The 22392-nt window shown below is 38.0% G+C and overlaps 1 protein-coding gene across 2 annotated transcripts in view; it reads right to left on the bottom strand.

The window, feature by feature from the left end:
* Window positions 1-22392, bottom strand: part of LOC122807738 (protein FAM162A-like) — a 219315-nt gene that overhangs the window by 132496 nt on the left and 64427 nt on the right. The window contains exons 2-3 of one of the 2 annotated variants that reach the window (XM_044078721.1): window positions 21977-22036; window positions 21325-21489 (exon numbers count right to left, since the gene is read on the bottom strand). In XM_044078721.1, coding sequence (XP_043934656.1) covers window positions 21325-21489; window positions 21977-22036 — 225 coding nt within the window. The remainder of the gene's footprint in view (window positions 1-21324; window positions 21490-21976; window positions 22037-22392) is intronic. The other variant, XM_044078722.1, reaches the window with a different exon arrangement.

Below are 22392 nucleotides of genomic sequence, written 5' to 3'. Positions count from 1 at the left end.
CTTGATCTAAGTAAGAGTTTGAGAGGTGTGTGTGTGTGTGTGTGTGTGTGTGTGTGTGTGAGTGTGTGTGTGTGGAGGGAGGGGGGGAGAGAAAGAGTGAGAGTGATCACTGCATCAGCAATGAGGTTTGTGTACCTTTCGTCCATAACACACACACACACACACAATCTCTTTTGCATTCATGCATGCATTCACTCACACATCGCTCTCACTCTTTTCCGATCTCTCACACACAGTCACTCCCTCATTCATACCTGCATTCACTCACACATCATTCTTACTCTCTCACGGTCAAACACACACACAGTCACATCCTCATTCATACCTGCATTCATTCATTCCTACATCGCTCTCACTCTCCCAATCTCACACATACACACATGCACAGCCACTTCCTCATTCATACCTGCATTCATTCACACATTCATTCACACATCGCTCTCATTGTTCCAATTTCACACACACACACACACACACACACACACACACACACACACACACACACACACACACACACACACAATTCTTCATTCATTCACACATCGCTCTCACTCTTCCGATCTCACACACACATACATACACACACACACACACACACACACACACACACACACACACACACACACACACACACAGCCACTTCTTCATTCATTCCTGCATTCACTCACACATCACTCTCACTCTCCCAATCTCTCACACAAACACAGACTCTTTTGCTTTCATGCACGCATTCACTCACACATACAGACAGACACACGCACACTCATACAGGCATTCACTTACCTTACCTGACGGCCCGGTTCCAAGTGCTCCATGGCCCTGTACGGGTCCCCGGCCCAGTGGTTGGGGAATGTTGAACTAGAGAACTCAAAAAAATCAATAAAAGAACCCAGAGCAAAATCAAATCCTCCGAAAGTATTAATTGAGTACTGACACTGATGCTAAGGATAACCACGTGCCTTCTTCAGCCATGTCAGAAACCTTAGAAATAATACCCAGCAGTAAGTGAAGTTAATACAGAACAATGCACACTCTTCACCCGAGAACAAATCCAACATATTGACAGACAAATTTAGCTCAAACTTTACTTCTCCATCTCTCTTAACTTTCCGAAAGAAATCAGCATACCATGTAAATAAACCAGATATACATGAAAAAAAATAAGAATATAGGAGTATGGTGCTTTGGAATAAAGATAATTAAATCCGATTACAAGTTTTCAAAATCAAAAGAATGACACAGAAAGTAGAGCTGATTGAGATATTTAACAGCAACTCTTTAAGAAGGAAATAATGTTGCATTTAGTGAAACACTTGGGAGTTCTTATCCTCCTCCCATTTCCTTGACACATGTACATTTTCCCAGCAGTACTTGCACTTGGGTTGAAGTTTACATCAGCTTCACCAACAAGCCTTCTTTGGTTCTTCTGGTGTAATATTTTTCTCCTTTGCATGAAATCAGATGCCTCCCAAAACAGCTCCTTAAATAGGTATGATGCATACTTCATCAGGTTATTGACCAGGTAGAGAGTTGCAAACAATAAACGTCTATTTATACAAAGCAACAAAACTAGTTTTATACAGATGTAAGGAGGGAAGATAACTAACTAGTAAAATATTTTATTTTTCTCCATAAATTGTTCAAGTGGGAATCTCCCTCAAATTTCCTATCTTCCTTTAAGATGGAATACTTCAACAGTTAGTAATAGCATTTTGGTAAAAATTCTAGATACTGCCCTCCAGAATCCTGGGTAGAGGAAATATGTCAGAAAGATCATTCAGGACAGTCCTCAGAATTTAGTCCTGGTTTGTAATGGACAACCCAACTTGCAATTTGTAATAAATATGGAAAAAGTAGCTACTTCAGCTATACCTTATGTAGAAACATCCCTAAACTATGAGGGATAATTGCTGTCCTAGTACAATAACCCCTCTTCACTCCTTGTACAATTCTGTCATATTTGCTACAGTAAATGGAAATGCAGTTCCTCTAGTTATGTAGAGGACTTCTATATACCAACTGGTTTGCCCAGCTTACCTTTGGCAAACAAAACACACAACTAACTTGTTTTCTTGAAATAAGCAGATTAATCAAGGTAACACCTAAGCTGACTACACATGAATAAATGTTCTCCCTTATTTCAGTGTTTTGAAAAATAAACAGAGGGCTGAACAGACAGAGTCACATGTAGACTTTAGGCACAAAGGATGAGTTTAATCTAAGATAGTTTATAACACTGTGGAAAAGCAGTACTCATTCATAAATGCACTAAGTTCTGAAACTGTTAAGGGTGATCCAACAGCTGCTAAAAAATGTTCCCAAACACAAATTTGGTATAAGTAAAATACACAATATCAATAGGGTGAGCAGTTAATATCTCTAGTATTAAGTTTAAATCGAAATCAGGCACAGCATTCACACTTTGAAGTCATTTTCATTCATTTTCTGACACCTGCATTATCATATTTAGGGATGCAGAGAAGCCTTAGCCTATCCCAGTAATGAAAATGTATAAGACAGACAAAGTAATCCTGGAAAAGAAGTCAGTCCATTGGCAGAAACAGAATATTAAGAAATGTTTCACCTGTATAAAGGAAGCCAGTGGCTTGGACCATGACAAACACACAGTGCTGCCACATGCAGCTTTACAAATAATTAGGCTAAGCCTGATTTCTAAAGGCAAAACAGATAATTCAATACTGAAGGGATAGAGGCTCAAGATGCAGCCTTCAATGAAAAATGAGCCATTTAGCTCACATAATATTTATCTGGTTGCAGGTCTTCTTGTATTTTTACTCATAGCAATACTGTGTAGGGAGAGAGGTCATACTTACCATCAAGGACTGTTCAGCAGGCTGTTACAGTTAACAGACATTAAAAGGCGACAAAGAGTCTGCCAGCTTCATGTGTCAGCAAAGTTTGGACTTGCAGTCACTTTCAAAGAGTGCTGAAATGTGCAGCAGGTATGGTATCTGCAGTCCATTCGGTTTCTCATTATGCTTGTAAATATTCAGCTACTAATATGCTCAGGTGGTATCCACCTTAAACACACACAGATTACAGACATAAATCTGCTGCATCCATCAACTACTAATGTGCATCTTCAGTCACAGTCAGCAAAAATGAGGGACTAAACTGTCCATTCACTTATTAGGAGAAACTTCCTTTCCTGCGTTTTCCAGATAATACAGATTTACTGACCACCAGAGTAACCAGACTTCGTCCTATCTGCCATCTAGTCTCCTTCATTAAGCTTTACACTGGAAAAAGTCACAAACACTTGAGCCATACATCCCTCTTCCCCACGCTCGACATACTATTAAACCCCCTCATCCTCATTATACTACCCTTAGCTCCCCGTACCGCATCTTAAAAAAACACTAAACGGTTGTGTACTTGTTAAACTTTTGTATTCTGCTACTCTAACCCATTACCTAATGGGTAATTTACACAGCGCATCATCTCACATTCTTCTCTCAGTGTTCTCCTCCTGCATTCCTACCCTCTCCCAATTCTGTGGCATGACCATTCCCTACATTCCATACAGACCCCCACTCTATAAAGTGACTCACGTCTACACTTATCCTTAAACCACATGGGTGGACTTTCTTATAAGCAGAACTCCTTATCTCGATAGTCTTATCAACTTTCACTTTTCTCAAGAAGCAAACTATTAGGCAGGTTATTAAGCTCAGCTCACTATAACTCCACTTTTACTGTAGTGTCTTACTACAAACTATTTTACAAAACAAATGCAATTCAAACAAGCACATTTTAAATAAAAATTAGGAAAGGTATCTAAACCACATTCACACTTTCAAAATTACTTAACTTCTTTAAGTGGACCATGAGCAAATAAATAGTCTTTGCCAACCTGTAGATGTCATCTGCTTATATATGACTAGATGAAACTGTAACACAACTGTGCACATGCATTTACAGTAAATGTGTACCACATGCCTATCTGAAACAGTTTCTCCCCAGACTCAGATATACAATTATATGAGGCATGACTTTATGCCAGTTTGGTTAAATCCCAAATGACTTGAATCAGAATGACTGAAAACCCACCTGACTGAACATCCCATTTACTCAAATTCCAAACAACTGAAACATCATACAATCAAAATAGCCAGTGGGAAAATGTTTCAAAGAGCTTTCTGCAGAATGGCTTGACCCCCCCTCCCCAAATTGTGCCATACTCCCTTACCTAAACATACTAATTGCACAATCATACAACAGCAGTTGAAAGGGAAACACCACACACACAGTATCCCAACAGTAATAAATTACTACTTTGTATTTCTGCATTGAATGGTCTAAAGAAACATCAGACGTACTTTGCTTCACAAGCTTGAACTGTACCAGAGGCATTACAGTCAGATTTTAGTTACCCATGTTACCCTTTCCCAGTCTCAACTTCACATAAGCAGATATCCTGGATTTCTTAACTTGCACTAGCTTATGAAACTAAAATTAAAATAAAACACTGTAGTCAATACTGAATGCATTTATTCATAGTGCCTCATACCTACCCGTGGTAGATGTATTTTCCCCCTTGGTTTGTAAAAGATTTGATAAGATTAATAAAGTCAGTTTTGATGTAAAAGATGAGTTTAACTGTAATAGTTATGCAGTTGTGTATGCTACTGAACATCCCTGTCATTTATTTTATATTGGTGAAACTAATGTACGTTTTTTTCACCAGAAATCAAAGAAATTAGGAATATTTGTAATAATGTTAATGAGGGTCCATTAGCAGTTCATTATAATGAATGTCATAAAGATGATTTGTTCAATTTAAGGGTTACTGTTTTGCAGTAAGTTATGTCTAAGTTTGGGAATTATATGTATGTTAAAAGTAGGCTGCAATATAAACAGTGTGTGCTCACTTTGAAATGTAATACTTTTAATTCCTTTTGGCCTAAATCAAGTTTGCAATTGGAAGATTTGTCTTAATTATATAACTGATTAATTGTTTTTGTCAGTGTTAAGTGTGTAATTCCTTGTGAATTCTATCATACTTTGAAGGCTTTGAGAGCTGACGCACTAAGTGAATAAAAGCATTCAGTCAGGACTGTTTTGTTTTATTTCATTTTGTTTCTGTTTGTTGTTTTTATAATACCTTATGAAACTGTTTAGACAGATGGCTGAATAAAAAGAAAATAAAAGGAAAATTCATGTCAAACCTCCAAGTACTTAACTTAATCCCACCATACTTGTCCAGACTCACACACCCCCACCATTACTTCTCTTTACTACAACTGTCAGATTACCACATCACTCCTCTACCTTTACAGCTAACATGAATATATCTCTACATTATATTGTTCTTTACTCTGTTGTCTGGACAATTTTTGTGCAAACGTTTGTACAGATACTGCTGTATAATATGAAACTTGTTTCTTCAGGTTGTTAAAACAACTGTATTAGAGCTCTTCATCTTCTTTCTCTCTACGGCCGAGACGGATATTGGTCATTTGTGATCAGTAGCCTCCTCGGTCAACAAATTCAAAATAAAAATAAATAAATAAATAAAAAATAAAAATACAGTGCTCCAATGTACCCAGCCTAATATGATGACAGTATTTGAACCTCCTGAATTTGTGACTTTTTTTACTACAATGTGTAAATGATAAAATATAAAGTGTACTTTGTATGCAGACGTGTTAGAAAGTGGAAATACGCCATAAAGGATTTTCATGCTGAGTCATCACACCACTGCAAAATGCATCCTCTTGACACATGGCACAAACATAAGGCAGTAATTAAGGTCTACCAGTCCTGCCTTTGGTTTAAATAAGTTTTGTATAGGATATGTCCTTCTCCACTGTAACATACTGACAAGTCAGTGCTAACAACAGCAGTAAAAGTAGCGTTGATTCTGTAAAACAAACTGTCATGCTTTAAGGAAAAATTAAATCAATAGTTTTCACTAGAGAATTCAACCTCAGATCTAGGGACAGCAGAATGTATGAAACCACCAGGTTCACTTTAACGCCTGTAACCTTCCACCCCATTAATCACTGTATCACCCACACTGTTTTTAGTCAGTCACAACACAACATTCCTCTTACTTAGTTCTATTTAAAGCACAGCGACAGGGCAAGATGTCTGTTGCTTTTCTTTGCATGCAAGGAACACTGTGACAAACAGCTGCTGAAATGTGTGCGTCTTTGGCTGTGCTGTTCATAGACAATAAAAAAACGCAACATTTCTTTGTTACTCGGACACGAGTCAAAATGCCCAGACTTTACAATGAAAACATTATTCCCCATACAAAATAAAAAAAAATTAAAATGAAGATTTTATTTCTTCCCCACTCTTCTACAAAGTCAAGCGATTAAATACATACAATACCAATAATGAAAGACTACCGTCCTTTTCCTGTAGCTTACTAATTCACAAATCATATAAAAAAATACGAGTAAGGCACAATTAAAACCAAGGCATCCAGGCTACGACCCACCACCACTGGATGCCTTAAGCACCGTCTTCAAGGTTACCTTCTTCTTCTTCTTTCGGCTTTTTCCCGGTTAGGGGTCGCCACAGCAGATCACCTTGTCCGCACATTGAATGGCAGTGGAGTTTTACGGTGTCGAGTTGCCAGCCCGGCGCCCAACCTTCCACAGAAGGCACACTCACACGCACACCTAGGGCCAATTTAGAGTGTCCAATCCACCTGCAGCATGTCTTTGGGATGTGGGAGGAAACCGGAGCACCCGGAGGAAACCCACGCGACCACAGGGAGGACATGCAGACTCCGCACAGAAGGCACCCCAGCCGAGGATCGAACCGGAGAACCTCTTGCTGTGAGGCGGCAATGCTAACCACTGCACCACCGTGGCCGCCCACCGTCTTCAAGGTTACCATTCTGGCAAAATATTTACTAGCACATGCAGGAACTAGGGTAGTGTGTGTGTGTGTGTGTGTGTGTGTGTGTGTGTGTGTGTGTGTGTGTGTGTGTGTGTGTGTGTGTGTGTGTGTGTGTGTGTGTGTGTGTGTGTGTTTTTCAATTACTGAACTGTCCTAAGATGACTCCTATGCCAGCCTTACAGTCAGTTATTGCTCTCCTAATAGTCAAACATCTATGAAACACTTCTGTTTGTGAGAGCATTGCAACTGAGAACTGCTTTAATGTTATGTTAATTACTTAAATTTGCTTTCTGAGGTAGGCTCAGATCTCTCTCTGTACTGTACCAGCACAGGAGGCACATGCCTAGTTTTAGGCTTGATTTAACCCTTCACATGATGTTCCGGTTTTGGGCTGTATACACCCCCCCCCCCCCGTTACACACTATCATGCAGCTGTTTAATAAACAGATAGACTGTGTAACCAACATACCGGTGCTGACATAAATTAAAGGACACTTACTATGTCTCCCTTTTTCAGAAGCAAAAATGAATGTTTTTAGGAAGTTGATTTCTGCAATGACATTTATTACAGTCTGCAGATTTTACACAGTGGATTGATAATATGCTTATATTTTTGAGTCCTTTTTGTCACTCTCATTTTTCAAACGTTTTATTTCTGATCACTATCTCACAATCTTACTAAAACCAGAAGTATGTGCTATTCATTTCATAAAATGTATACTCAGTATAATCAGACTTCAAGACTTCATCTTGCATAGCTATGGAATCCTATTCTTTATGTATATGAAGAACAAAACAGAAGAGTGTAAAATAAGGAGGCAGTTTAAAGCACTACTTTGATGAACCTATACACAGAATTTCCAATAAAGCAATATGGATGAAAAGAAAAATGAGCAGGATTGGTGAAGGGTTGTAATTGATGGAAGGGATAAAATCAGCCATAGGGTGTATTTTTAATGAAATGACAAATTGTAGGAGGGGGCTGGAAAACGGTGGTTAGGTAATGTTAGGAGTATAGAGGCAGGTATACTAGACATCTTTTACTAGAGTTTTTCGATCCAAATTCATTGTTGGACTGAAATATTTTCAAGAAGGAAGGAAAAGATTCCCAAAGTTCTGGGCAAAGGAAAGGGAAGCTATGTTCTGATGTACATAGTTCTGCCCATGGTGTCTGAGGTTAGGGATCCTTAAGGGAAAACTAATCTAAGTTGATAGCCTGGGTAATTTTGCATTCAGGTAGGAAGAGGAAAGACTCCTTTTTCAACAGTCTGGAAAAACGGAAGCCAAGTAATGGATGGAATCTTTGTTTTATACATACATATTTTATTTTGGCTAGAGTAAGGAAGTGTTGTTCTCTTTCGGGGGGGGGGGGCAAAGTAATAAACCTGCAAATACATTTACTAATTCCTTGCATAGGTTCATAAGTTCATAGGTGTGTATTAGGCTAATGGCTCTGGAGCCTTTACAGGCCTAGCCCATAGGATTAGCCTGGCATCGTGTCACCCGACCTTAGTTCACAGTGCCTCTGTCGAGTAGAGCCACTGCAGTGATCCCTGGGGTGAATTTTCTATTTCCCATCCACTCTTCAAGATTTCTCTTTAAGAGGGCCAGTGAGCTGCTCCTCTTGACATGTCTGGGACGTTTATTCCACAGCATGGGCAGTCTCTGGGTTATGAACCTGTCCCCCCAGCTTGTTCTGTTAATTGTGGTAATGAGGTTGAGGTCTCTGGAGCATGTAGTGTGGAGGGATTGGGATTTCTTTAGATGTAACATTTCTAACAGAGCTGGGTTAGACGTGGCTTTGTAAGTCAAGCAGAGATTGCCTCTAAGTAGGCGATATGAGACAGAGAATAGTTGGAGTTTTTTGAGTCTGTCCATATAGGACAAGCGTTTAAGGCCTAGGATCCTCTTTAAGAGGTACTTTTGTGGCCTCTCCAGTTGTTGCAGGTGTCTAGTGAGGTACATGCCAAATGGGGCATTGTACTCGATACTGGCCTAATGAGGGAAGAGTAGAGGGGGACAATGGCCTCTTTTTTCCTGGATGCAAACCCCTTAGTAATGAGATGTGCCACATAGAAGGACTTACTGACCACAGTGGCAATGGGGTGGTCAAAAGAGAGGTTGCTGTCCAGATCTCTTAACGCCTTTTGTATTCAGTGGACTACCATTGATGTGGCAATTCATGGGAACTAGATTTTTCCTAAAGGGGACGACGACACATTTTTTGGCATTGAGCTTAAGGCCATGGTTCTGACACTTGTCATTGGTGTCAGTGAGGCCTTTCTGTACGATGTCAACATCACTTGGAGAGTTAATTATGGCAAAACAAAGAGTTTCCTCTTTGACTCTACGGTGATGACAGGGAAGGTGTATTCTAAACTTTGTTTTTATTTGGGGAACACAAATTGTATATCTGCTTTCTGGTTAAAAGGGAAAGTAGAAACCCTCTGTTAACCAGAAAAGTAGTCTGCTAGATTTTCGATAACCAGATAGAAAGTATGAAGTGGTCTTTTTCTAGCTCTTTTTGACTGTGGTATGAGAGGGATTGAATGTACAGATAAACATATCGTATGTGCATATGACGACTACCAGTTGTAGAAATTTGGTAGGGTGCCTGGTAATGAAGTTACATAACAGAAATGGTGATACAACAAATATTTGGGATGCACCATTTAAAACAGGAGCACTAAGTAACATATTTATATCTAACTTTAATCAGGAAGTTCTGTTAGACAGAAAATCCGTAAACTATTAAAGGGCTTTAGGGCTTGAAATAAAAGGCCATGGTTCAACCGGATCAAAAGCTTTGGTATGGTCAATAAAGATTAAGTCTGTGAGACTTCCTTTGACAGAGTTCAGCAAATTATCATCAGTTAAGGTATACACAACTGGTACTGTACCTTTAGCCATCCAAAAGCAAGGGCAAGGGGGTGATGCGTTATATTTCTGAATACAGACACTCAGCTGAGTGAAAAGTAACTTTTAAATGGGTTTATAAGGGCTGGAAGAATGGAAATAGGACTGGAATTACTGGTGGAGGAGGGTGTGTCAGCTTCTGAGAGGGGGACAGATGGCTTACTTCCATATATGTGGCATAGTATTGTTAAAGAGGCATAGATCACATATGTTGCTTCACTCATTGCCTCAATACAAGAGCACAGAATTCAAGAAAGCACAGTTCTTGTGCATCCTGTAAAAGTATACTCATATTTACAGGAGACCACCCTATACTACCGAAGCAAGTGCACTCATCAGTGTTTTTAGAATAATTTCTAAAGTCCTGTTGCAAATGTGTACCCAAAACTAAGGCAGTAAGGCGGCATATGCAAGATGACATGATATGCTAAGCATGCACAGTAAAGCAATCAGCACAAAATGTATAGAACTGGAGTTAATAAGATGTATTTGAAAAAAGTTATGAAAAATGTAAGATTTTCCATATTTACATTAATGCAAAAATGTGTGATACTGTCATGATGGGGACAGGACATGCAAGCAGTCCATGTTAGTAAAAAACAATATTAAAATGTGTTGGGGTAAATCTGAGATATAAATGCTTTTTTCTAAAGCAGTTAAGGCAGAATTTTCAAAATGTTACCATTAACTTCATAAAAAAGTGTAGGACCTATGGATGAACAAATGGTACCATCTGATACAAACCATTAAGGCACACAATGTTGTTACTGAGACCTACCATCTACCATGTATCGTTTTGTAGAACATTGTTTTAAAATATTCTGAAAATATTTATATATGCATAATTTGCATTGATTTTGCAATATCCCAAATCAGCAGTCTGCTACCCCTCTTGTCATACATCACTTGAAAGCTATAAAATAGATGAACAGTTCTCCCAGTGATAACTTGGAAATATCTTCTGCACATACAGAGATTTATAAACCTTTGTTTGGCGGTAACACAAGCTGTTTTTTATTGGTAAACAGCAATTTTTCTTTCATAAATCTACAATATAAAATTAGGATAGACAAACAGAGCTGGAATACTAACACCAGTGTGTATAAACCCATAGTTTAGTGTAGAAGTTTCTTACTTTACATTTTTGTAACTCTTATCATTCATCAGATATTGCAAATCCTATGGAGTGTGTTCTTCAGTAGAAGATTTTGAAGACAAGCTCTCCAGAAGCAAGTGAGTTCCTGATCTGTAGTTTTCAGGAAACAAAGGGATTAATTAGCCTCCTGTTCTCAGGACTGTATGAGTTAAGGAATAGCAAAGATGATCTTGACATAATTTAATAATCTAGGGGCGAAGCCAATCAGTAGCAGGTGGCAAGTCACCAGGTATCTCGTCTAAAAGTTTTTCAATGTATTTTAATGCTATAGCAGAAAAGGGTGGTGACCTGAGGTGGTTCTGCAGGAGATGGCAAGTGTCAACTAGGACAGAATGGGAGCCCGGCAATTGGGAGAATTCATTTAGAAATTCTATTGAAGAAAGGAAGCCTGAGGAACATTTAATGCTACTATCTTCTATTTTTAAGTCCATCCAGCTATTTGTTTAATTCGTTTCTGTGGTGCTTTACATGTTGTACACCTCAGATTAGTAAATTTACAATTCACGTGAAGCAGAGTTCCTCAATGACCCTATTCAATCACAACCTGGACAAATGCATGGGAGACCGCAAATTCACCCTGGGGGTGGCACCCATGTCCCTCATGGACAGGGATAGTCGGCCTTTATCACAGACATGCTCAGCAAATTATGTCCATCTAACCAAAGACAATTGAGGCAACTTGGAATTAACATGGCTAGGCTTGTAAGGGCACTAGGGCTGCTCACCTAGTTACCTCTTATGAACCTATAAACCTATGTTATTGGGATTTAGAGAACTTTCCATTCTTGCCACACAACGGCTTTAATCATGGCTTTTACTTCTTTTGTTATTTTAAGTTTTGGCTTAGATTTGGATAGACTGGATTGAGAGGAAAGAGTTTCAGTATTTCAGTGACCTGTAGTTGGTTACTAGTGCTAAGGACAGAATACAAGAGAGTAGAGTCTGATTCCACTTTTAACATAGTTATAGTTTGGTCAGAATTTGTGGGCTAGAAGTTGATGGGTTTTTGGTAGGAGTATTTTATAGGGGCGAGAGTAGGACAGTTAGCAATAATGACCTTCATCCAGCCACATCCCCTTTTTCCCATTTTTTGCAAATGGGGTTGGGGTGTTATTTCAACATATTGACCTATTCTTAGCCAATTAGAATACAAATGTTTGGAATTTAACTACTAGACATTTTACCCATTTTGCTTAATTAGGTAAAGCAGCTACCACTCCATTAATTATTGTGTAACTCAGTTTCTGTTACTGTTGCTGCTACTTTGCACTATCAGTGCTTTCATTACTGTAATTGTTTTACATTTTTATCGTAAAGTAGTAACAGTGACAGTGAGTTGAGCACTCCGGATGACCTGCTTCTGTTAAGAAGCACCATGCTGTAGGATGGGTGACTCACATTTTACTTACTGCAGTGGTGCTAGCAGAGCTGTGGGATCACGATAGCATCCCCAGTAATTAAACTAGACCCATCCATACTCGAGGTACAAATATGAATTGTGCACAACTATCATAGTGAACAGCTACCTACTATGGTACTATTTTAAAAATAAACTTTTTGCTTTTTTTAAATAAGGCCAGTATCTAATGCAAAATGCACAGGTGTTCATCTCTCTCTCTTCTCTGCTGATGTTAGCATGGCTTTAAGACATATTGCATCAGCGCACAAGCACATAAATAGAGATGCACTCTCAGTACAAGTTACTACAGTCTGTCCTACTGTAAGACTAGCAGCAGAAATTACATCATCTGGCAAAATTTTGCTACATTTATCATTTATGTACAGAAGAAGGGGGTCTAGTGTTATTTGCTTGCTTATTTATTTATTTTTTATTTATTTTACCCACAGATGGATAAGGTCTTAAATTGGAAAACAGAAATGGTACAATGCATTTCACTATACGGCATCGGGGAAAGCAGGACAGCCGTCAGATTTTAATTCAGGACTGTGAAGCAATAGCACTGATCTGTGCTTCACTGTTGCTTCTGAAATGGCCAGTACATGTGCCTGAAAAAGTTTCTTGGACGAGATCTGCCCAAAACTTTTTTGTCTTTAGAGACTACTCTAAGGTAAGCCTGTTTCAGCCAACTGATGACCTTATCAAATTTCATCTCCCTCCTCATCTCAATGACCCCACTTCGCATGCTGCCACAGTTTCAGACATTTTCTATGCCCACCTCAAAGCATCCATTGGAGCATCAGTCTCCATAGCACATAAATCTAATCCCAAGTTCAAAAATAAACCCCAGTGGTGGAAAACTGCTGTAAACAACATTTACAGTAAGAGGAAGAAACTCTTAGCCCTTATGTGTAAATGTAATAACCAGTATTCTAGAGAACTCAAAAAGATCAATAAAGAACCCAGAAGAAAATCAAATCCTCCAAAAGTAAGTATTAACTGAGTACTGATACTCACGCTAAGGATAACCACATGCCTTCTTCAGCCATTTCAGAAACCTTAGAAATAATACCCAGTAGTACGTGAAGTTAATACAGAACAACAATGCACGCTCTTCACCTGAGAACAAAGCCAACATACTGGCAGACAAATTTAGCTCAAACTTTATTAGCTCAAACTTTACTTCTCCATCCCTCTTAACTTTCCATAAGAAATCAGCATGCCATGTAAATAAACCACATCTGCATGAAAAAAAGAACAAATTATGAATATATGAGTACGGTCTGATTACAAGTACTAAAAATCAGAAGAATGACAAACAAAGCTGAGCTGACTGAGATATTTAACAGCAACTCTTAAGAAGGAAATACTGTCACATGTAGTGAAACATTTGGGAGTTCTTATCTTCCTCGGTCCCTTGACTAGTGTAAATTTTCCCAGCAGTACCTGGACTTCGATTGAAGTTTACATCAGCTTCACCACATGGATCAAACCTTCTTTGGTTCTTCTAGCGAGATATTTTTTTTTTCTTTTGCATGAAATCAGATACTTCCCAAAACAGTTCCTTAAATAACTATGTTGCACACTTCTGCAGGTTATGGACCTGGTAAAGAGTTGTGAACAATAAACGTCTAGTTATACAAAGCAATAAAACTAGTTTTATACAGATGTAAGGAGGTAAGATAACTAACTAGTAAAATATTTTATTTTTCTCCATAAATTGTTCAAGTGGGAATCTCCCTTAAATGTCCTATCTTCCTTTAAGATGGAATACTTCAACAGTTAGTAATAGCACTTTGATAAAATTCTAAATACAGCTCTCCAGAATCCTGAGTAGGGGAAATATGTCAGAAAAATCATTCAGGACAGTCCTAAGAATTTAGTCCTGATTTGTGAAGGACAACCCAACTTGCAATTTGTAATAAATATGGACAAAGTAGCCACTTCAGCTATACCCTATGTAGTAACATCCCTAAACTATGAGGGTAGGTGCTGGTCTAGTAGAGTAACCTCTCTTCGTTCCTTGTACAATTCTGCCATATCGGACATAGAAAATGGAAATGCAGTTCCTCTAGTTATGTAGAAAACTTCTATACACCAACTGATTTACCTAACTTACCTTTGGCAAATGAGATGCACAACTAAATTGTTTTCTTGAAATTAACAATTTAATCATGGTAACACCTAAGCAGACTGCATATATTGAAAGTATGAAAAAAATGTTCTCCCTTATTTGAATGTTTGGAAAAATAAACAGAGGGCTGAACAGACTGAGTCACATTTGACTTTAGGCACAAAGGATGGGTTTACTCTAAGAGAGTTTATAACACTGTGGAAAAGCAGTACTCATTCATAAATTGCTGTGCGTTTCTGGTATTGTATTTCAAGGAGCTTTTCTCCCCGGGCCCCCACTTAAAACGGGTCTCTGGCCCAGTCGGACATCCCCGGTAAACAAATGGAAAATAAATAAATAAATACATTCAGTTCTGAAACTCTTCTGGGTGATCTAACAGCTGCCAAAAATAATGTTTTCCCAGACATAAAGTCAGTATAGGTAGAATACATCATATCAACAGGGTGAGCAGTTAACATCTCTAGTATTAAATTTAAATTGAAATCAGGCACAACATTCACACTTTGAAGTCATTTTCATTCATTTTCTGACACCTGCATTATCATATTCAGGAATGCAGAGAAGCCTTAGCCTATCCCAGTAATGAAAATGTATAAGACAGACAAAGAAATCCTGGAAAGGAAGTCAGTCCATTGGCAGAAATAGAATATTAAGAAAGCATTTCACCTGTATAAAGGAAGCCAGTGGCTTGGACCATGACAAACACACAGCACTGCTACATGCAGCTTTACAAATAACTAGGCTAGGCCTGACTGTGAAAGGAAGCATAGGTAATTCAATATTAAAGGGATAGGAGCACAAGATGGGTCCAGATTGTGCTGTGCAGCCCTCAATGAAAAATATGCCATTTGTCCCACATAATATTTTTCTGTCTGCAGGCCTTCTTGTCTTTATAATCAACAGCAATACTGTCTAGGGAAAGACATCATACTTGCCATCAAGGACTGCTCACCCCACAAGACATCAAAAGGCGACAAAAGACAAAAAACTTGATGTGTCAGCAGAGTTTGAACTTACAGTCACTTTCAAAGAGCTCTGAAATGTACAGTAGGTATGACATCTGCCGTCCATTCAGTTTCTCATTATGCTTGTAAATGTTCTACTACTAATATGCTCAAGTGGTATACACCTTAAACAAACACAGATTAAAGACATAAACCTGCTGCATCCATCAACTGCCAATGTGCATCTTCAGTCACAGCCAGCAAAAACTAGGAAAGAAACAGCCTATTCACTTATGCGGAGAAAGTTCCTTTCCTGGGTTTTCCAGCAGCACAGATTTACTGACCACCAGAGTAACCAGACTTCGTCCTGTCTGCCATTTAGTCTCCTTCATTAAGCTTTATATTGGAAAAAGTCATAAATGCTTGAGCCACATATCCCTCTTTCCCACGCTCGACATACTATTAAACCCCCTCATCCTCATTATACTGCCCTTAGCTCCCCGTACCGCATCTTAAAAAAACACTAAATGGTTGTGTACTTGTTGCACTTGTTTTCTGCTACACTAACCCATTACCTAATGGATAATTTACACAGCCAGCATCATCTCACATTCTTCTCTCATTGTTCTCCTCCTGCATTCCTACCCTCTCCCAATTCTGTGGCATGACCATTCCCTACATTCCATACAGACCCCCACTCTATAAAGTGACTCACGTCTACACAACCTTAAACCACATGGACGGACTTTCTTATAAGCAGAACTCCTTATCTCGATAGTCTTATCAGTGCTTCAACTTTCTCTTTTCTCAATAAGTAAACTATTACGCAGCATATTAAGCTGAGCTCACTATAACTCCACTTTTATTATAGTATCTTACTGCTATTTTACAAAACAAATCCAATTCAAACAAGCACATTTATATAAAAATTTGTAAAGGTATCTAAGCCACATTCACACTTTCAGAATTACTTATCTTCTTCAAGTGGACCACATGCAAATAAATTGTCTTTGCCAACCTGTACATGTCATTTGCTTATACATAACTAGATGAAACTGTAACGCAACTGTGCATATGCATATACAGTAAATGTGTACCACGTGCCTATCTGAAACAGTTTCTCCCCAGGGTCAGATATACAATTATATGACGCATGACTTTATGCTACAATTACACGACGCATGACTTTATGCCAGTTTGGTTAAATCCCAAATGACTGAATTGAAATGGCTGAAAATCCCATTTACTCATATTCCAAACAACTAAAACATCATACAATCAAAATTGCCTGTGGGAAAATGTTTCAAAGAGCTTTCTGCAGAATGGCTTAACCCCTACCCCAACTGTGCCATATTCCCTTACCTAAATAAATTAACTGCACAGTCATACAACAGCAGAGGAAAGGGAAACACCACACACAAAGTATCAATGGTGGCACAGAAACAGAAATGAAAGCAGTGCAGCAATTAGATATTGGTATTTATTTTTAAAAAGTCTAGTTTTCTATTGCAGAATGACATGAAATTACTCCACATTACACTAATGGTACTTTCAACAAAATGGTCTTTCAATCATTAGGATTCCATAATGTATAATTCAACTAAATGGTCATTCAACCAAATGTTATAATTCCAGATATGTATACGTACTGTACTTGTTAGGAATTTTTCTCACAGGTCTTCAGTGAAAACAGTCTTTGGACAGCTAGACAATGCAGTGTGCAAAGCAGAATACAAACAACATTAGTCTGTATGACCTACCACTAAGCCATGACAAATACATAAATAAAATGGTCCCCTTTGCCAGTATGTAACATTCAGAAGTAAGCCTGCCTTGCCCACTTCACTTTTTCGAACATTTTCTAAATCAAGGGAGAAGGGGAAAAATATACAGAAGACCTTGATTCAAATGGAAGAAGAAAGCATGGATTTCCTGTGCTGTCTCCAGTAATATTCTTCAGAAGAATTTTTAAAGCAAGCATTATTATGGGGTGCAAAAAAAGGTATCCTAGAGGATAACCCAACTTACAGACAACAGCTTTGATGACAGAAGTCTCTAGTTTCCATTTGTAAGCCACTGATTTTTTTCGGCTAAGAACGTTTACTGTTCGAATGAGATGTCTTGGGTTGTACTGATTGTAATGTTCATTCCAAGACTTTCACAGACTGGAAAATTGGAAAAAATAGATCCCTTCTTCCTTCTGGATGTAAGACATGACAGTGCTGTTGTGTGAATTGACTGAAGCAGTGTCCTCAGGGAACTGACCAAGGCTTACATGTTTGTCTCCCTGATGCTTATACTTTCTGACATAGTAGTTACATGCAGATGTCCTAAACTCAAAGGGTCAGAAAGTGGGCTCCCCAAAGGTAGCCCAATGCACATCTGCTAACAGTCTGACAGGGAGATATAGAGTGCATACGCTTACAATTCAACACGCTGAGAGGACTGTGCAACCGGTAAGATTTGGTAATATTTACTTCTTTAAAGGAAGAATGTGTGTGATGTCTTGCAGGAGTTGATCCTACGTGGATCTGATGAAGCACTGGCTGGTTCTCATATGAAATGTGATCAGGGGTGTAGCAATAAAATTCCATTTTGTACTTACAAGGTCTTAATACTACCCCCCCCCCCCGACACCTATCACTTAAAAATGGACACATTTCTCAAAATGCTGTCCCCCAAGCACTTAATAAATGTACGCAACACTTTCAGCTGTTCTCCCTAAAACTATTAAAGGTGATGTCTTTAGATTATTGTACCTGCTGTTAAAAGCATTCATTTAGACAGCTGGAGACATTATATGAGCAAAAAAAAAATAAACATGTTGATATCATGCTCAGAAAAAAATGTACTCAGTAGAGTACAAACAGTATACATGGCTACACTCGTGAATATTATATATGGAACTGTGCTTATGCACAAGGCAACATATCATAAAGCACTGTTATACTCTTGAAGTGCTCAGCTCCTTCTGTTTGAAGTTCAGGAGGGGCTCTATAATTTCCTTCCTGCTCCCCTTCAACAAAATAACTTTATGTTGTACTGCATCTATGACTATGTCCAGAAAATGAATAGACTGAAACATGCCACTACAATTTTCTAAATTTACAGTAATCCCTAGTTACTGGCATATAATAACAGGCCTTTGACAGTATAATGGATGCTGACAGGAATGTGAGACTAAGTAAACTGTTGTCAAGGTAATGAAAATATGAATGTCTTTTGTGGTGCTGAGAGCCAATACTAGAGCCATGCACTCTGAAAATGTCAGAGATGGAGTTGCTACACCAAACAGCTGAGACCAAAGGAAACAACCGTTAAATAAAAGTAAGGCTGTACTAACGTAAATATGAGGAAAATGTGAATGTCTGCTGTGTTCACACATGTTCCCCGTGGAATCAGCAGGGCTAGTGAAAGAAATGAAATAATTCTCAATTCTTGTGTCTTCACAAATTTGTTTACAATTGCTAAATCCAGGATTGTCTTGAAAATTTCCAGTTTCTGAGGAAAGCCAGAGAATTCTGAATAGGACTCTGATCCTTGTTTTGTCGGATAAGCACATTTGTAATAACTTTCGGATCTCTTCCCAGGCTAAAGAATGACAAGTCTATAGAGCTTATAACATGCTTTGCAAAGAAACTAATGGAGACAACTGAAAACATGAGGAAACCGTAATGGTGGAGAAGGAACTGGAAGGCACTCCAAATTCTGATTTCAGTTTTTGAAATGCTGCAAATTATTACACCTAGAACAAAGCCTTGGATTTAAAAATAATGCTAAAAAGTCCCATTGTTGATCTTCCTTCTTTTATGTTAAACAAACTCAGTAAAACTTAAAAGGTTGGTAGAATTAAATAGATCATCTAACAGTGCTGCAAAACATCCATATTTTAAATCCATTCTAGAAACTGCAGATACGGAAGAGACACATCTACTGCAGTACTGCTACTATTAGCCATTCGCTGCCACACTTACGCACGAACCATTTCAGTTTATTAGCCGTTTTATTCATCTTGGTGTGTTCTTTCTCTGTTCTACCTCTTTCTGTTAGCCATTTTCTGCATCTAATCCAAAGTAGTACCACAGCGTGAATCAGTGTAAGCCTGGCAGCTGACAGCTCTTACTTGCCAAGGGACAAGAACTGTACATGTTTTTGTTAAACCAAAGACTACAGCTTCCTTATATAATGGCAGATTCTCTTATGATAAAATCTTATGGTAAAGTCCTGTTTGTCAAATATGCTGTTTTATCAACCATCTCAGGATGTGCTTTACAGAACTTGTACAATTACAAGTGTTCCTGATGGGCTTTGTACAATTTATCTGAGATCAGGACCATAAATGCTTGTGTGATAGGTAGTATAAATTATAGTATTATACTCACAGGATGAGCAGAATGGTTTATCCACAGCGCGGATAAATCAGCTGGTATAAACCAAAAGTGCCTTGTTCTGGATACAGATGCCATCTTGTGACCCCTTCTTCTGGTACATTGTCTTATTCATATTTTCAAGACCAGAACCTTGTTAAAAGGAAGACTCATAACTATCCATAATGAAATAAAAGATAGGAGAATAAATGCTTTTCAAAAATTCCTGAGCTTTTTCAGAATCATCTGCCTCTTGCTTCTGTCTTTTAAAAACAGACAACAAAGTGTCTAAAGCTTTAGTGTACTATAAGGTTGAATGCCCTGAGTGAACCAAAGCTGCAAAGGAAAGAGATATTCAAGATTCTTTGGATCACCTTTTATACTCAGTGGAGATATAGCTGAAACCAGTGGAGATATGTACATTAGTATGATCTTTGATGGTGGGACCCTCACTGGTCCAGATGCTCTACAGTGAACTCTCCACTGACAACGTTCACATTATGATTTATTATATTCTACACCAACACAAGATGCATGGAGTGTGTAACTCTTTTGGTAGCAAGTGATTTCCACAAGCACACTTAAGTGGTTAGTAAACGTAGGACGTCATCATTTCAACACTGTTACCTAAAAAAACTGTAAAACATATTTAAAATTAAACATTCATAGCTCAAACTAATGCACATACTGTAATAAAGTAAAAAAAGCTGCCAAATTCTCAAAGGAAAAAGTCACAACAATGAAAGGAATTCATAACCGGTTTCAAGAAGTTCAAGGAACTATAAAGTTGTAAAAAGAACTTAGGAAGGCCCGAGACAAAATCTGTTTTGAAAAGGTGAGCATCCCAGTTTTGACAAGGTGTAAGATCAAGCCTTGCTGATCTTGAGAAAGGTATAAGATTAAGCCAAACTGAAGGAAATGTTGTGAAATATGCATCAATTTATATAAACAAGGAAGGCGAGAACTATACAAATAATTTTACCATCTGCTGAAATATTTCCTCTAGAAGTTAATATCTGCTCAGCAACTATGCAATGTGATGGTTGCAACTTTGTTACTGTTTCTAAAGCCTTTGCTGAGTAAGGGATATAGTTCACTCTGTATTTTTTTCCAACACAAAGAGGATACTACAACCACATTAAATAGCTAACACAAAGTTTTTGGCTCTATTTCAATATTATCTTTATTGCCCTTGTAATGAAACTTATTTCAGTATTATTTTTATTGCCCTTATACAGAAACTTGAGGGGCAGACTAAATACTTTTCATACATTACCTACTAAACTTTTTGCTGCTTGTACTCTTTCTACGTTTGTGTAATCTCTGTAGTCCTCAAACCCCTTTTTCCCCATCTGTAAAGCATGTTGGGGTGCCACATCAACAGTAAACAAGTTGACCAAATCATCTAGAACCAAACTTTACACCAACAGGTGGCCGGGCCCTCTCCAGTGCATGATAACTTAAAATATTTTTAGAATTAACTGACTACTTGAACTAAACATAAATTTAAAAAAGTCAAGCCATAGTCTTACTTGTCTTTATCGTCTTAGGATGTGCAGTCTGTGTCTCAGATACCTTTTCTGGCTGCAGTCTGCTTTCCTCAAGCTTAGAACAGAAGCCTCTTCTGACCACCAAATGACTTCTGTCACTCATCTTAGATTGAATGGCATTTCTCAATGGTAATTTACCACTTTGTCCTACAAAAGAACAACAACAAAAAGATTTTTTTTTATTACATATAAATCTGTATCATTGTCAAGAGAAAGATTCTATCATGACAAAAAAAGTTGTGATTTGTTTCTTTGCACTCTGTATGTAATTATTCTTTTCCACATAACTATGAAATGTAATCTGGTGCCAAAAGGTAATCTAGTTTTTGACAGCAGCCTAGAATGGGTACAGGTACACAGCGAAAAATTGATAACACATTTATTTATTTATTTGACATTTGTTTACTGGAAACTAGTGAACAAGCACTTACAGTTACTTCTATAATACTGAAACACACAAAAACCTGTAAATAGCATTTAAGTTATTCTAAAACAATAAACGTAGGACATCTCATTTAACCATTTTAATTTCTTATCACTAAGAATAAAATCTTCTAATTCTTACAGAACCCAAATTTTACCACCACATGCCGTCAGAGACCTGAATGTATATTTATTTATTGCATTTGTTTACCAGGATGGTCCAGCTGAGTAGGGAAGCTGTCACATGTTAGCTGAGGCCTAGGGAGAAAAACTCCACAACAAAACGGTTAGACAGTAAAACAGTAGTTAATACATTTTAGACAATAAGCATAAACACATTTTAGGTCAATAAAAATTAGTCACAGTTTAATACAGACTTTTTACTCTTGGTATGGAAACAATATATGGTAGAATAAAATGTCGTACAGTGGTACATCTGAGGACAAGAAAATGAAAACAGATTATTTATAATTGATATATAATACAATGTGATACAAAGCTTTATGATAGAAAACTTCTTGTAAATTGGGGGTTGACATTAAGCATAGGAGGTTCTCTGAAGTACAAAGAACAGTAGACCAGACAGCGGTTATATCAGGAGAAGTATGAGGGACTTTAATTGACTAT

This window comes from Protopterus annectens, chromosome 7.part1 (genome assembly GCF_019279795.1).
Source record: "Protopterus annectens isolate FY-2018-M chromosome 7.part1, PAN1.0, whole genome shotgun sequence".
NCBI classification, from domain to species: domain Eukaryota; kingdom Metazoa; phylum Chordata; order Ceratodontiformes; family Protopteridae; genus Protopterus; species Protopterus annectens.
This window is presented reverse-complemented; position numbering and strand designations above follow the sequence as displayed.